Source organism: Miniopterus schreibersii, assembly GCF_964146895.1.
Source record: "Miniopterus schreibersii genome assembly, chromosome: 12".
Classification (NCBI taxonomy): domain Eukaryota; kingdom Metazoa; phylum Chordata; class Mammalia; order Chiroptera; family Miniopteridae; genus Miniopterus; species Miniopterus schreibersii.
The window spans coordinates 48,530,056-48,546,246 of record NC_138112.1 but is presented as its reverse complement, the minus strand read 5'-3'; the positions used below and the strand labels follow the sequence as shown (position 1 = coordinate 48,546,246).

The window sequence follows — 16,191 nt, the reverse complement described above, 5'->3', positions numbered from 1 at the left end:
AGGTTCCTCACCCTTGGCCAGGAATCCCAGTTAACCCTTTCCAGTGGCTGACATCCTAGTGTGACGCCCACCTTTCATGGCAACCCTTGCCCCCGCTAGCAGGGAGAGGAGCCAGGGCTGCCTGCCCACCAGAGCCCTCTACCATCTGCTCAACATATCAAGTCCAAAATACGCTGCCCTGTTTTCTCTGGAGCCTGCATGCATTCAAGCCTCGGCCCCTCTTTCTTTACCTAGGGTACCTCTTGCCCGCTGCAACTCACCCAGCTCCCTCCCCCTCTTAATCCTCCAATTTGATCTTTCACTGTTAGAGTGTGGGCTGCAGACCAGCTTCTACACAGTCACTTGGTCATACTTGTCAAAAAGATGCATTCTTGGCCTCACCAAGATCTGCAAAATTAGAGTCCCTGAGGCCAGAGCCCAGGATTCTGCATATTTACCAAGCTTCCCAGCCCCAGGTAATACTGATGCACAATGAAGCTTAAACACCAGTCGTGGAGGAAGAGATGCACGCTTGGAATCTCTCCCTGGCCCCATAGGACCTTTCTCTGCACGCTCCCTTTCCCGTTATTAACTGTCTGAAAGAATGAATTAATTGGTTTCCCAAATGCCAAATTACACTATTATAACTGAGCACTGCCATCTCATTTCTTGATTGCATTCCGCCTTGGATTTCCTTGGGAGGTTTCTATCTATATATTAGGGTATAGCAGAAAATACACACACGCATGCATGCACGTGTGCGCACACCTGAGACCTAACATGACGGAGAATGCATCACAATGCCCGGCGCTGGCCGCATGCTTCATACACAGTATGGTGTCCAGTGCTCAGAGTAGCCGCATGAGGACACAATTGTCCTCTAGAGCAGATGAAGATGCAAGTTTAGCAGCTCACTTAAGGCCTCACCATCAGTGGGCAGAGCTAAATCCAAACCCTTGTCTGTGTGGCCGTGACCATTTGCACTATCCTGACTTCTCCGAGGGGGCTGGTCTCAGATCCAGGAGATCTCCCCCAAGTGTGCACCAGAATCCCCTCAGAGCCCTAAGAAAACAGATGCTGAAGCCTCAACCCAGGCCTGGATCTGTAAGGGCGACGTCTGGGCATGTGTGCTGTTTTGACAACTCCACAGGCTTCTGGCAAAGAACCACTGGACATATTCCTGGGTCATGCAGCTGGTTAAAGCAGGGTCTAGAAAGAGAACTCAAGTTTCTTGATTCCAGGAGCAGTGCTCTTTCAGCCTCCCCACACTGCTTCACATGTTAGGGTGCTCCCAGTGATCAAAATGGATTTTCTACAGCCCCTTGGGAAGATGTCACACACACACACACACGCCCGTGCTCACATAGATGTACATGTGCATGCATGTATGCATACACATGCGAAAAACTTCTTGGTATCAGGCTGATCACCTTTCAGTCAAAGGGCAGCTTTCCTGTCCCCACTCAAGGCCAGGTCTGAACTTCAGTGTGGCTGGGGATGGGATTAAATGAAACAAGTCCAGGGGAGCTGGAGGAGGTGGCAGAAAGCCCCCCTCGACTCCCTTCACCACCTTTCTTCTTCCTGCAGACTCCTGAGTGAGACCACCAATGCCTCTTCCTCCATCTGGGATGGCCCCCGCCTGACTGAGACATGGGTGCGCACCAAGGACAGGAGGTTTCTATGGCACCAGTGATCATGTGAGCAGCATTTAAATAGCCCTGGTTTACACAGAACAAGGTGGAAAAGCTCCAACATCAGCCTTAGACAATAATCTCACCAAAAGCCTGATTCAGGTGCTCAGTTAGCCTGCTCTTATCAATGGACTTTCCCCAAATCAATACACAACTGCAGCATGATTGAAAGAGATGCCTCAGCAGGCAGACAGATTACATTTGCACAGCACCTGCCTATGGAGAGAGCTTCCCTAGGTGGGGATAGAGAGCCCAGCACTGCTGCTTGAATGAATCCCTCCTCTTGGTACTCCAGGATGCATCTGCCTCCCTCACAGCCACATGCTAGAAACATGCAATGCAATTTCCAATTGCAATTCAAGGAGAAATGGAAGGAGACTTCCAAAAAGCAAAGGGTCATGGGAGATGGGCTCTGTTCAGATTGTGGGAATAGCTGTCCTGCCTCTGCTATGGGGATTTCACAGCCGTCAGTGAGAAAGGCTAGGGTGAAACTGCCTCTAGCTCCTGAAAGATGCCATCTCAGCCAGCCAAGAGCACACCCAGCAGAGTGGAGAGCTGAGGTCCTCTAATCATGAGCTCCCAGGTTAAAAACTAGATCTCCCTTCCTTCTGCAGTTACCAGAGTACAGCCTCTCACCAGGCTGAGCAAACATTACCTATAAAGCCAAGTGCACAGGTGAATAAGACAGAACACTGTAAGAAATGGAGTGGCCATGTATTCTAGAAGTCTCTTTTATGATGCCCTCTTCTAGGGTTGCCCTTCCATCATTCCCATGCCCAATCACAGGGTAGGGCTATTAGAAGCAATGAGGTCTATGCCTCCAGACAGAGGCAGCCACTGAGTACTTTGTGGGAAGGGGGTTTCTCTTAAGTTTTTCTGAAGGGGTGATGGCATAAAAGCTACTCCATTCCTTAAACTTTAATTTGCCTATGAATTATCTGGGGGATCTAGTTAAAATGCAAATTCTAGCCCTGGCTGGTGTGGCTCAGTTGGTTTGATTCCCTGTTGGGTCTTAAACATCGGAGGCAACCAATTAATGTTTCTCTCTCACATTGATGTTGCTCTCTCTCCCCGCCCCCTCCGTTCCTCTCTTTCTAAAATCAATAAAAACATATCACCGGTGAGGATTTTTAAAAATGCAAATTCTGATTCAGAAGGTCTGGGGCTAGGTTCATGGTTCTGCATTCCTAACAAACTTCCATGTGATGCCATTAATGCTGGGCCACAGACCATACTTTTATTAACAAGGGTTTAAAGCACAAAAAGTGACTAGGAGAAAGTAAAAAAGGGGAAGGAAAGGGAAAAAAAGAGAAAAAAAGAAGGGAGGGAGGGAGGGAGGGAGGGGGGGAGACAAAATGGAACCAGTGCATGTTGGCAAACTCAGTTCTCAACTCCACATCCTACTGTGGGCATCTCAGAGCCAGCTCTAAACTCAGACAAAGTGAGAGTCTATTCATAGGGTAAGTGTCCACCTGAGCAAAAGCATTACCTTGTCCCAGCCGACCTGAGTCATCCACTTTGAGCTAAGACATTCACCCACCCTTTGCACTAGAAGCCCCCACGAAAGATACATAACTCAAAGGGATGACATTTCGACCCATTAGCATCTTAAGGGACACACTGTAGATTCCTTAGTAGGGTCTGGAGAAATAGTATGAGTCCTGGACTTGAACTCAGTTCTTCCTGGAATCTTGCACAAGTACCTGTCATTTATTCACTCTGTGTATAGTAAACACTATGTGCTGGGCCCTGACTCTGCCAATCAGGAGCCTGAGAGGCTTTGGAGGTTGGGAGAAATGACCTGTCTTGTGTGAATGGGCCAGGGTGATGAAACCTACAGGCCACCTTTACAGCCCTCTCCATTTTCCAGTCTAATACATCTCTCTTTCCAACTCTGTTTCGAGGAGCAAACTACCAGTTATTTTTAAGAAACAAAAATAATCTGTCCTATTAAAGGAGAGATATTTTAAAACCACTGAATGGATTTTTCCTTCCCTGCTTTTTTTATTGATACATCTCCTCTCCTTCCAATTCTAAAATAAGCGCCCTGTCTGCCCATACACTAATCCAAAGGCAACACACTGCAGATGGTGTGGGCCTAGGGAGAGCCAGGCAGAGGTCGCCTGGAAGGCACCAGACCTGGAGCATACAGCAGGCAGCCTGGCCAGCCTGGCCTCGCCCGTGGCCAGCTTCCTCCAAACCCAGGTGACGAGACACTCTTCAAAACAGCAGTGGAATGTAGCTAGAGTTGGCTTTTGCAAAAGACAAATTTCTGACCTAATTCCAGTTCTCTGGAATGGAAAACCAGCAGCTTCTTGTTACAAAATGTACCAACAGTTCGCACGGAATACACAAGTGTGGGCAATTCATATACTTCAAATCTAAATGTGGCTAAAAATATAATGAAGTCAGCATATTTTTAGCCAGGTAAACATGTCTAGCTAGGGACTAGGTCAAATTTATATTGGCCTTTGCTCTGTGATTCCAAGAAGAAACGATTCCAAATGAGTGAGAAGCAGGGGCCAAAGGGGAAAGCCACTCAGTCTACCAGGCAGCTGGGAGTCCCAGATTCCTGGTAACCATCTCTAGTTCAGGGGTACTTTCCCAGTAGAGAAGCAGCACCTTTCAAAGAACAGAGCCCAGGCTGCTTTAAAGGCAAGTCTCAGCTAGGTTTTCGTACCTCTCAGGCTGAAGAACCTTAAGTGGGCTTTCCTCTGTGCCCTCAGTTTTATATGTCTCTCCTCCCCACCTTCAACTCGATTTGGGTTTAATTAGAAGCAGCACAGAGGGAGGACCATGCAGTGGGGAAGGAGGCAGGCTCTGTAGGCTCTGCCTGAGTGCCAGGCCTGGCTCCTTCACTTACAGGTGGGTGACCTTAGACAAGCTGTCATGCTCTCCATGCCTTGGTTTACCTGTAAAACGGAGCCAATAACAAAAATGCCTGCCTTAGAGGCTACTGCTTTTGTGATCATGAGCTGGGAAAATCCATACAAAATGCTTAGAAGAGTGCCCAGCGCATAATAAGTGCTCAGTAAATAACAGTGATTGTATCTACCCCACACCAGGCACGTTTATATACACTAACTGCTTTCATCAACATGACCCAGTGAAATGCTATACTTTCCCTGGGGAAACTGAGGCTTGGCAGGGCTGACTTGTCCAAGCTGCAATTCAACAACTATGTATTGAGTGCCTACTGTGTTCCAGGCCCTACATTAGCACTGGGGAAGCTAATATACCTGGTAAATAAATGAGGAGTTAGGATCCTAACCTGGGTCTCTCTGACTTCCTGCTTGGGGGTTGGGGGTGGGCTCTAAGAGGCCGGGTAGAAGAGCATGAACATGAAATCAAAGAGTCCCAGTACTGACCATGCATCTTAGTCAAGTTTCTGACCTTCTTGGGGCCTCATATATAAAATGGATGGGATGCCACCAGTCCCATCACATTGTTGTGAGGCTTAAATGAGACATACATGTAAAGTGCCTGGCCCATGGGAGGTATTCAATGGTGATCTGTTGCCACAATTATACCAGCCACAAAGAGATTATGGTTTTCTGATTCATTGAGCCAAATGCAAAAGCTTTCTAATATGAAGGAATTACTTATCTTAACTACTGGGTAGAAGGAAGGGAAAAAGAACATAGCTTGAGGCTGTTTCTAATTCTTTAAACCATGAGGGCCTTCAGAGCAGAACATCTGATCGCCATGACTGAGGTGGAAAGAACACAGGGCCAGGAGTCTGGAGGCCTAGGTTCCAGTTTTTGCTCTGCCCTCGAAGCTGGGTGACAGTGGTCAAGTCATGCCCCTCTCTAGGCCATGGGTTCCCCATCTGTACAAAAGAACTGTGGGAATAGATGGCCTCCAAGGTCTACAGTCGCTCAGATGTCCCAAGTCTTTGAGGAATAGATCAGTAAGTAGATGTCCCAAGTAAGCCTGGTTACTAAATTCTGTCACCTAAATGGCACTTATTCCTCCAGGGCTTGCCTTCCTCCATCCAGAGACAATTAACCAAAGTTAGCACACAGGAAGGTCTGACAGCTCTGGGACAATTGCAGCCCACACATTTTGACGTAAACAAGCGTCACTCACAGGTCTGAAAAGAATCAAAGCAAATCAGCATGAAATGGGGGCTGTCTGCAGAGCTGCAGCCCAGCAGCCTGCAGCAGGAGGACAGGAAAGAGGTCCTGCCAGCTGTTCGGCACATGGATCCCACCAGGCCCAGCAGCACAGGGGTGACCTGGGGGAACAGCAGCCACGCAATGAGAGAAGGAGATGGTGCCCAGATTGCAGCAGAATGTGAGCAAAAGCACTGAGGCTCCTCATTCTATCAATGCAGAGCCTCTGGAGACAGGCGAGGACAGGCATGGGAAGCCCTAACCAGAAGGAAACAGGGAAGAGGCCAAGCCTGGGAAATGGGGAGCAGGCTCCAAGGAGAAGAGGGTTAGGAGGCTTGATTGTCTTAAGCAGCACCTCTGTATGGGACTCAGGCCTCTTCCAGTTACTGGCAGAAGAAGGCAGTGGTTAAGAGCACAGATTTTAGAATCAGGAAGATCCAGGTTCAAATCCTGCCACTATCCATACCAGCTGTGTGACCCGAACAAGTTCTATGACCTCTCTCAGGCTAGACCTCACTGATTCCTCATTTTTCTCCTTACTGGTAAAACAGGGTCAATAAGATTGGCTCAGAAAGTTCGTGCAAGGATTAAATGAGATTAAGCATAGAAATAGCACACAGGTAGTTACTATGACCATTATTCCTAGAGGGCTCGCCCCATCCTAAGACTCTCTACACCGTCCCCTTTTCTTAACCAACTAAAATCCTTCAGAACCCTTCTCAGGTCCCCCTTCCAAAGTTGAGGGGGGACCCACCAAAGCCCATGGTGTTCTCTCCCCCCCCCCCCCCCCCCCCGCCTGCAGTACTGCCATTATCACACCCTGGCGGATCTTCTTCCACTGGACAGCCAGACAGCTTGGACATTGTAATCATCCTTGTGTAAAGGAATCTGCCCATTCTCTCCACCCAGCCAGAGCAGGCGAGTTTCCCTAAGACCTAGCAGTGGGGAGTTTTGATGCTGGTCTCAGCCAGTGTTCAGGTTGCCCGTTCCATGTCTCCTATGCTTGGCACCCACCATCACTTCTCAGTTCATATCCCGAGAGAGTTCTGCAGGATCCATATGGTTTAGCCACAGATTTATGAACACAGCTGGTGCTCACTATCCACAAATTCCTGTTTTTCAATTCTTCCTTTTATCTTCCCACTCCTGTTCCTCTTTTCTCCTGCAAATATTAATTAAGAACCTACTGTGTTCTGGCCTTGTACCAGAAGGGATCAGGAGAGACACATCCTTGACCTCAAGGAAGCCATGGTCTGGCTAAATAAGCATTCACAGTCCAAGCTGTGGGGGCTACAGAACAGACTATGGGAGCAAGAGACACTGCATCCAGACCACAGTGGTGGCAGAAGGCTTCCTGGAGGAGGTGACACTATGCCTCACCTTGAGTGGGTAGAGGATAAGGTAGATTCAACCAGGCAAGGGAGACCTAAGTAGTGGGGAGAGAAAGAGGGTTGAAGCAGAGAAAAGAGCTTGCTTCCACTCATACTCCTTACCTTCTCAATGCCTAGACTGGCAGGACTCAAGCAGGGGTTTTAATATATTTTCTAATTTTGTCATTTTTAAAAACTTCTTTTATATTTTCAACCTTGGAAACTCCTTAGAATTTTACAAGAGATTACCAAATCAAACCGGATCTTACGATTTCCATAGAGTGTCAGTAACCATTCTCATGAAAGATCAAGGAATTAAGCCAAGATTCTCATAGCAGAAAGGAGATAAGGAGTCCTGATCCTAAACCTAGTGAAATGAACTCGTTAGGCTATTTCTTGTAAGTGAGTGTACACACACACACACACACACACACACACTCCTATTGGATTTATGTTCTCATGGGTACACTGTAGATGTCAAGGGGATCGCTAATGTTTACTCTGGTTAGCCAGGGCTTTGTTTTGCTACAAAAGTTGAAAGAACCAAACATATATCTTCACCTAGATTTACCAGTTAATGTTTTACAACATTTACTTTCTTCTTCTCTCTGCAGATATACTCACCCTTTTTATCCTGAGCCATCTGAAGGTCAGTTGCTAGTATCAAGACACTTCACCTCTAAATATTTGTTATATCTCCCGAGAAAAAGGACATTTTCTTACCTAACCCCAGTACCACTGAGGTCGGTGGAATGATACCATCTAATATACAATCTGCATTCACATATCTCCACTTGTCTCCAAAATGACCTTTCTAGCATTTATGGTTTTCGTCACCCAGGACCCAGTCAAGTTCTCATTGGACTTGGTTACTCAGCTCTTTGGTCTCCTTTTCTAATATAATCCTTAAGCTGCTTTTTAATTTTTTTTGTCTTTCATGACATTGACAGTTTTAAAGATCCATTGTCTTAAAGAATGATCCATAATCTGAATTTATCTAATTGCTGCCTCATGCCAACAAGTGATTTTGCTCCAAGTCCCCATTTTTCCCTTCCTCTGTCCAAAACTACCCTGCCAATTATACTCAGTGATAACACTTAGTGAAACTTTAGGCCTCATAGAACTTGGAATTTTACACATCCCAGATTGGGTTAACTGATATTATTAAGCAACTAGCATTTATTTAATACTGAAAGAATGTTTTCAATATTTCCAAATTCTGGGGCACAGAGGTGGAGCCAAATGGCATATGTACCCAGCCAAAGGAAAATTTACAGCAATTTACTTTGATTCAGTATTAACAATGTCTTTTCCATTTTTTTTCTTCTTAAAGTGCTTTCACACTTGCTACTTAAGAACCTTGACTTTGGGGTCAAACAGACATAAGTTCAATTTAGGGTCCACCACTTTCCCAGCTAGGCCAGATGGAAAAGTAGCTCACCCTCTCTCAGCCTTGGTTCCCTTAAAGGGTATTTGGGGTGTAAGCTACTTAAACCAGTGCCTTGTTCATAATAACTGCCTCTGTGGAGCGTCACAATAACTCTTCAAAAAAGGCAGAGGAGGTATTAGCCTGTTTCTTTTATAGATGAGGTGACCGAAGCTCAAAAGACAGTGTGACTTATTGAAAGTTACGTAGCAAAGTGTCAAGAGAGACAACTAGAACCAAAGTTGCTGACTTCCAGAGCTGTCACTTCTATTTCTCTTCAGGAAGTAGCATCTCCCTTATGGGGTGTTGTGAGGATTAAATGAAATGATACATTTCTGTTGCTATACATTATGCTGGGACAGAGGTGATGCTCAGTGTCAGTGACCATGACTATGGTTTTTATTGCGTCACACTGCCACGAGTAACTGATTTTTTTCAAAGGCCCCAAAAGAACCCTGGTAGGTAGGCTCATAATTATTTTGACCAAGCCCCCATTTCTATCTTTTATCTCACCAAGACAGGGGGGTTGGAAAAGGTATTAAGGTTTCACTTGGAAGGGGAGACAAATATTTGGGGGCTCTGGGGCCATTGTTTGCAAAACACAAGAGAGGGTCTGTTTTCCTTGGGAAAGGAAGCACTAAGCCATGAGTCATTCTTTAGGTTCTATGTGGGAGGCTTAGGGTTCCTGCAAAAACTTGTGTGTCACTCACTATTGTCTTATGTGGACTGAAGCACAAAGCCTGACCCAGTTTTGTTCTCAAAATCACATGGTCCATTCTGCCCAAGACATTCTAGAAACACGTTGTCCATCTCCTTGAACAATGTGACTGAGTCGTCATTGAAAAAGAAAAGACAGAGTCACCATTGAAATTGACCGTGTGGCTATTGGTAAAGCCACTGGGCAGCTGGCCATGCCTTGGGGCACCTTAATGACCAAACAGACCACAAGGTCTAGCTCCCACCGCAGTAAGGCCAGGCCTGAGAAAAGAGGGCTTCCCTTCTGCCCTGAACAATAAGGACCCATTCACAATTCTATCAATGGGACTGTGGCATTCTTGGCCTGGGGCAGGGCCATCAGTGTGATCACCTCCACTGTGCGGCTCAGACGGGGAGTACAAAGGAACCTTCCCATACATTTGGTTTGTAGCGGATCCCTCAGTGTGGTTAGTGCTATAGAGATGGCATTTCTGGGTTGCAGTTCACAACTCTGGATATGACTCAGTTAGAGGAGATGGTTCTTAACGCACTCTTGCTCCCCATTTGTCCAATCAAAGCCCTGCTATGCTCTCTGCTTTCACAGTGCAAGCCATCTGTCCTTCCAGGTAATCAACCGTGCACTTGGGAGGCAGAGAGGTAGGGTGGAAAGAACATGAGCTTGGAATGAGGCAAATCTGGTTTCCAAACTTGGCTCTGACCTTGGGTAATAAAAATAGGCAATACCTATTCCTTGCTTATTACATGCCAGACACAGTGCTGAACCCTCATAGCCAATATATGAGCGTCAGTATTTCTGCTTTATAGATGAAGACACTGACATTTAGATGGTAAATCTCTTGCCCAAAGCTCAGCTTCCTCATATAAAATCCATAAACTGTTTTACATTTTACCCAGTTTCTTGTGTCTCAAATTGAATTTACACACACACACACACACACACACACACACACTGCAGACTTCAGACTACCCGGCACATAGCAGATGCTCTACAAAGGATTCCTTCCCTGCTGCTGATTCTAAGAAATAAGAAATCTCTGACCTTAAGCCAAAATCTCCCTGGGTGGTTTGGCTTTTTCAGACTGGCTTCAGGAGCTTCATTAAGGCCTAATTAAAACACCTCTCTCAAGGCATTATCTCTTATGTCTTATAAGTATATAAAATGGGACACCAATATTTGGCGCTTCAATCTTGGTCACCGAGGAAAAGAGTGTGAGAAGTGGGAAGCACATCTAACTCTTCTGAAAGTTGGAAACCGGGCTATAATTCCTCCAGCCTGGGCTTTGATGTGTGTGTGCTTACATGTGCTTATTACTTTAAGCTGTTCCATGTGTATATATTTGTATATGTGTGTGTATCACTGTGTATATACACATATCCAGAAGTAGATGTATTTATATACATATATACACACACGTAATGATACGCTAAATAAGCCACCAGTCCCACCCTTAAAGTGTCTTCAGAAAATTAACCCATGGAATAAGCAATAATATGTGAACTATAAACATTCTCGCATGTTGGCAGATAACCATGCTACACATTCCCCTCCAAGAACTGAGAATGAGAAGAAAGGGAGTAACACAATACCAAAGAAATGCACTAATCAAATCCATAATCAACTTTGATGGTGGAGCACGGATTCTAATCAAAACACAATGGGGTAAAGTTGCCACAGGTTGTAAGCTTGGAGCTGAGTGCTCTTCCCAGGGGCCTTGCCTGCACTTTCTTTTTAAACATCTAAGACACCCACAGAGGATTTCAATCGATTCTAATTACTTTTATAAAGAAATGAGTTGCAAGTTGAGCACCAGGCTCCTAAAAACAGGAAATATCGAAGTATTATATATATATAATTTCCCTCCCGCAACTGCTTCTTAAAAATAGGCTAACCTCTCTCTCTTCAAATAGCTCATGAGCATTCCTTATCTGAAGGTCGGCCGGACAGGGTTTCTGAACTAACACAGAGCCTCTCTCTAAAACAATCCTTTGCACATGGTCATAATTTATACACCATGTTAATGGAGCAGATGCTATAAATGTTCATTCTTGGGGGAAGGCCCAGGTATCCCAGCACCAGGGAGGGAATGTGGGAGGGATGTGCCGCTGCAGAGCACAGTTCCCCCGCTGGGGGTCGAGGCCCAGCCGCAGGTTTGTGGGAGAGACTCAAGGTGAGGGGCTTGGGGAGCTGACGGTGGGGCTGCACCTCAGAGCTATTTTTCTGGCTTGCTGCCTATGTTAGGTCTTTTCCTACTTGATGGAGATGGAGAGCGGGTTTAGGGGAAAATGAGCTGTCACTGGCTGAAGGGAGTTGCTGCATAATGAAAGAAGCCGTGAGAATGGCCCCCTTTCCCCTATAACTACCACGTTGAATATTCTGAACCCGAAGCTAATAATAATAATCACTGTCATTTCCCAAAGGTCTGTTATAAACCAGGTCTTTTATGGACACCATCTCCCCAGCTTCTCATAACCACCCTGCATGCTCGGGATTACGATCCACCAGGAAGCCAGCATGCAAATCCAATCTTCAGCTGTGAGAAGACTGTTCTTTTGTCATCACCATTTGAAAGGAAGATGCTAGATGCGGAGCAATTACCTATTGCATAAAGGCGCAGCTCCCCTGTGGGGACATCAACTGCTCTGCACCACAGCGTGGCCCCGTTCATCCTTCCCAGTCAAGCCCCTCTCACTTCTCCTCATCCCCACCCAGCCATTCCTGCCTATCTCTGAAGCCCAGCCACCTCCTGCCTCCTCCATGAGGCCCTCTGGACTTCTCCAGCCATCATGGTCCTTCTCTTCCTTTGAACCCCAAGCATGCCTCTCAGTCTTGTCTGTGTTTTGCCCTGTTGCCCTTGGTATATTCGGTCATGCCTCCCAACTAGACTATAAAATCCCAGGGTTTTATTTACCCTGTTCATCTGTCAGAACATACTGAATGAAGCAGCTTTGGAGAGTGGGAAGAACACTGGCCTTGAAGGCAGAACAGCCTAAGCTGGGATCCCTGCTGCACCACACTGGAGTAGGATGACCCGAAGCAAGTAACTTTGCCTTGCTGAGGCTCACTTACTCCTCTGGCTCAATGGTTAGAGCAGTAGTCTTATAAATCAGGGCCTCAAAGAAATCAGGAAGTCTCTGTGGTTATCTGTGTAGCATCGTGGTTAAGGACTGTCTAAGTCCTAATTCTGCTTCTGAAACTTGCAAGGTCATTAACACAGTCTTTGCCTTGGTTTCCTCATGAGTTAAACGAGAGTAATAACACTTATCTCATTGGACTGTTGTAAGAATCAAAGGAGGTATTTTAATATAATATCTTTAGAATAATTCCTGACACATAGGAAGTGCTATGTAATGATTTACCATATTATTATTATTGTTATAGAAAGTTATTGTTATAGAAAATGCCGTATCTGTTTTGAATGAGATCATAGGTAAAGATGAAATGAGATCATAGGTAAAGAGCCTGGCATATCAGGCCCTCAACAAGTGGTTCTGCCCTTCCCTCCTATTCCCACTGTGCCTGTTGTACTAGGCAAGTGATTGATGCTCTGAAAATCCTTGTGCACCAATTGATACCTTCTCAAGGGATTAAGAGAATAAGCTATGCACACATGCCCTATCTCTTGCTTAGCAATATAAATAGCTCATTTTATTGTGTCCTTTATTTGCCAGACACTGGGCTAAATGCTTCACATATGTTATTTTTCTTAATCCACACTATTTGTGTGGTTGTTTGTGCCCATTTTTACAGATGGGAACACTGAGGCCCAGAGAGGGTAATTGACTCAGTCCCAGCTATTATTACATGGCAGGGATAGGATACCATGGATATCCACCTGGCTTTAAAATCTGTGCTGTTGACCACTGCACAACCCAGCCTTCTGCCTAAGACCCCCTAAGTAAAAGGAGACTCAGAGGCCCCAAGACATCATTTGCCATTTAACTTATCATTTCCTGAGTGTCTTCTAGTGATAAATACTATGTTTTGAGTTGGGTACTACCAGATGTCAAGCCAGACACAGTCCTTAAGCCATAATGTAGAGGCTTTCCTATATGGTGAGTAGGCACCCTGTCAGGCAGACTGGGAGGTAGCTGGGTCCAAAAAAGGGAAACTCCTTTTTGCCAAAGTCACTTTGACACTAGGGTAGGGCAGTAAGAACAGGATCTGCCACTTGTCACAGAGAAGAGCCCCCAGGAAGCCCAGACACATAAGGCAAGGGTAGGCTGGTAAAAACCAGGATAGCCTACTGGGAAGTGGCCAATTTCCTTAGCAGTCCATCTAGACCATCCTCATGGTCAGTGCACAAGATTCCACTGAGGCCAAGGCAAGGTGGAATGGGGCATTCTTGGAACTGTGCACCAAGGGTGAGGGAGGGAAGCAAAGCCTTGAGGGAATGAGACCATGTCAGCTGCAGAACCTTTTTTCAGGAGGGAGGGTGATGAATCACCTTTCCAGAGCCTACCCAGTACAAGTCCTCCAACAATGTTAAGTAAAAGGTCAAAGGGGTGAAGGCAGAATAGCTGCCTGGATATGAAACAGTCAACCCCAGCATCTACTTTCCCTCTCATTCCTCAGGTCCTCCTCATCAGGCTGGATGTGTGTCACATCCCAGGGTCACTGCTCTGGCCTCCCACATAAACCCCACCTCCAAGGATGGAGAAACTCTGCCGAGAGTGGACCCCCCCCAAGTTCATTTCCATTTCAGAGCTCGTTCGTCCTGTAGCCAACAGCAGAAAAAACAGCACAACACAAAACCTTAGCAGAGACAGGCCTGAGGAGCACTGGGGGAAAATCTTGCCTTCCTCCCACACGCCATCGCTCAAACCTGTCAGCTTCCAAAAACGTTTAGCAAGTGCAGCAGCAAGGGGCATGCTTATCAGCCCGGCGTGGGAGCTTAATCTGCTTTGAGGGCCTTCTCCAGCCCAGAGCTCCAAAAATCTGCTTACAATTAGCTTCCAGCTCCAGTTCCTCCATCAGAAAGGCTAGGAATGTGTTGAGTTCTAGCCTCTGATCAGAGAAAGCTCCAGGAGAAGGTGGAGACAGCGTCAGCAGAGAACTAAGTGCCAAAAAGGTCAGCTGGTCTGTTGCCCCTTCCCTGACACCAGCCCCAAACTGCCTCCCCCTCTGGCTTCCCGTCTCTCCTGACCAGGACAGTCATATCCGTCAAGCAGGCCTGTCCCCAAAAGTCCCTGATGACTGTCTGCCAAAAAAATACAGCGTGCCCCTGCTCACTCCTACCAGAAGAGGGAAGAAAAACAGCAGGCAGGGCAGGAGGCCAAGAGAACCTGATTGGCCCCTGCTGATTTCCTTAAAAGAGATTGAATGGCCAGGGCCTGTCACCCAGCCCAATTGGGTGATGTGAGCTCTGTCTGGAAAGGTGGAAGTCGCCACTTCTCCTCAAGCCACCCCTCACCCCCACCCCCAGTCGCCCGGGTACCAGCACCGGGATCTACTATCCAGGAAGGAGGGGCTTCGCTTTGGGCCGCCATTCTGAGCAGCCACCCCCCTCCGCCGCAACAGCCAGCCAAGGCGCTGGGAGCCTCCAGCTGGCTGCCTCGGCCCGAGCGCCGGGCACTCCCACTGCGGTCCCCGCACCACGCTGGGCGTCCTGTCCGTCCAAGGCACGCAGCAGGGGCAGGTCATCTTCCAGCCGAGGGAGCAGGTTCACTGCCACCCCCACACCCCTTTTTCTGGATATTGCAGCTAGGGGGGCATCGAGCCCAACGAGACCTCTGATCATTCCCTGTCAGGGATAAAATCCCTGCAGAACCGACAGACAGACAGACACAGCCAATGCTGCTTTGGGGGCACCAAGTTCTCAACATGCAGGATCTGAAATTTCCAGCGCTGCACACGTTTTTGTGGTTTTTTTTTTTTAATTATTATTTTTAAGAACACTTGCCCGTGCGCCCCAGAAGGAAGCCACAGGCGGGCCCGCAATCGGGTCTCACATGGATCCTTAAGGCAAACCTAGGGCACCCGGGCCACACCCACCAGCCAGCACACGCTCCTGGCGCATCCCCCAATCTGCCGGCCTACCTAAGTGGAACGGTTCCCTTCTCCGCCCACAGGGTAGCCCTTTCCCCCCATAAGGCCATGCCACCCCTCAAAAACTATTCACCCATCCCCCCAGGACATTGCCCGGGCACGCAGCGCCTCTCACCTGGGTATCGAACCCGTTTTCCACCGAGCCGGTCTTCCGCAGCGGGAGCCCCTCCCCCGCCAGCTCCTGCAGCCCCTGCGACTTGAGCGGGATCTGGCTCGGGAAGGCGGTCTTGCTCACCTCCACCTTGCTCCCCAACTTGAGGTAGCAGGGCTGGGGGCCGGCCCGGGCCGGGGGCACGTGCAGGATGGGAGCGGCGCTGTGCACGGGTTTGGGCAGTCCCGACTTCATTTTGGAGGCGACCAGGATGGCCGGCATCTTCTCCCGGGGCTTCGGCTTTCCCAGCACGTCCCTGGCAGCGGCGGCGGAGGCAACCGCTAAAGGCAGCGCGGGCAGCAGGGCAGGCGCCGGGCCTCGGCCCGCGAGGCGCCCACCACCCGTGGAGAGGGGGAAAAAAAGAAAAAAGAAAAAGCCCGTGTCGGGGAGCTCGGAGCAACCCGGCGAGCGCACCTTCGGGCGCGGGAATGCTGCGCAGGGCTGGCCGAGGCGCTCAGCCGGTCCGCCCGGATGGATGCTGCAGCTGGGTCTCACGCCCCTGGGGTAGCCTGTTCAAGGGCTCTGGGCGCTCAGGGGCTGTTGCCTCTTGCGATTCTCTTCCTGGGGACCCGAGGCGTGGAATCCCATATTAACTTGTCACTGCATCTGCTCTGGAGAGAGGCGGCGGGGACGCACGCCTCCCGCTCCGGGGGGCTGCGGGTGTGAGCCGGCCGAGGAAGGAGCGAGCCGCGGAGG

The 16,191-nt window shown here is 48.1% G+C and overlaps 1 protein-coding gene across 1 annotated transcript in view; it reads right to left on the bottom strand.

The window, feature by feature from the left end:
- The window catches only part of NAV2 (neuron navigator 2), a 342,947-nt gene extending 327,227 nt beyond the window's left edge, over positions 1-15,720 (bottom strand). Inside the window, exon 1 of the mRNA XM_081154569.1 lies at positions 15,460-15,720. Coding sequence (XP_081010695.1) covers positions 15,460-15,717 — 258 coding nt within the window. The 5' untranslated portion in view covers positions 15,718-15,720. The remainder of the gene's footprint in view (positions 1-15,459) is intronic.
- Between the last annotated feature and the right edge of the window lie 471 nt (positions 15,721-16,191).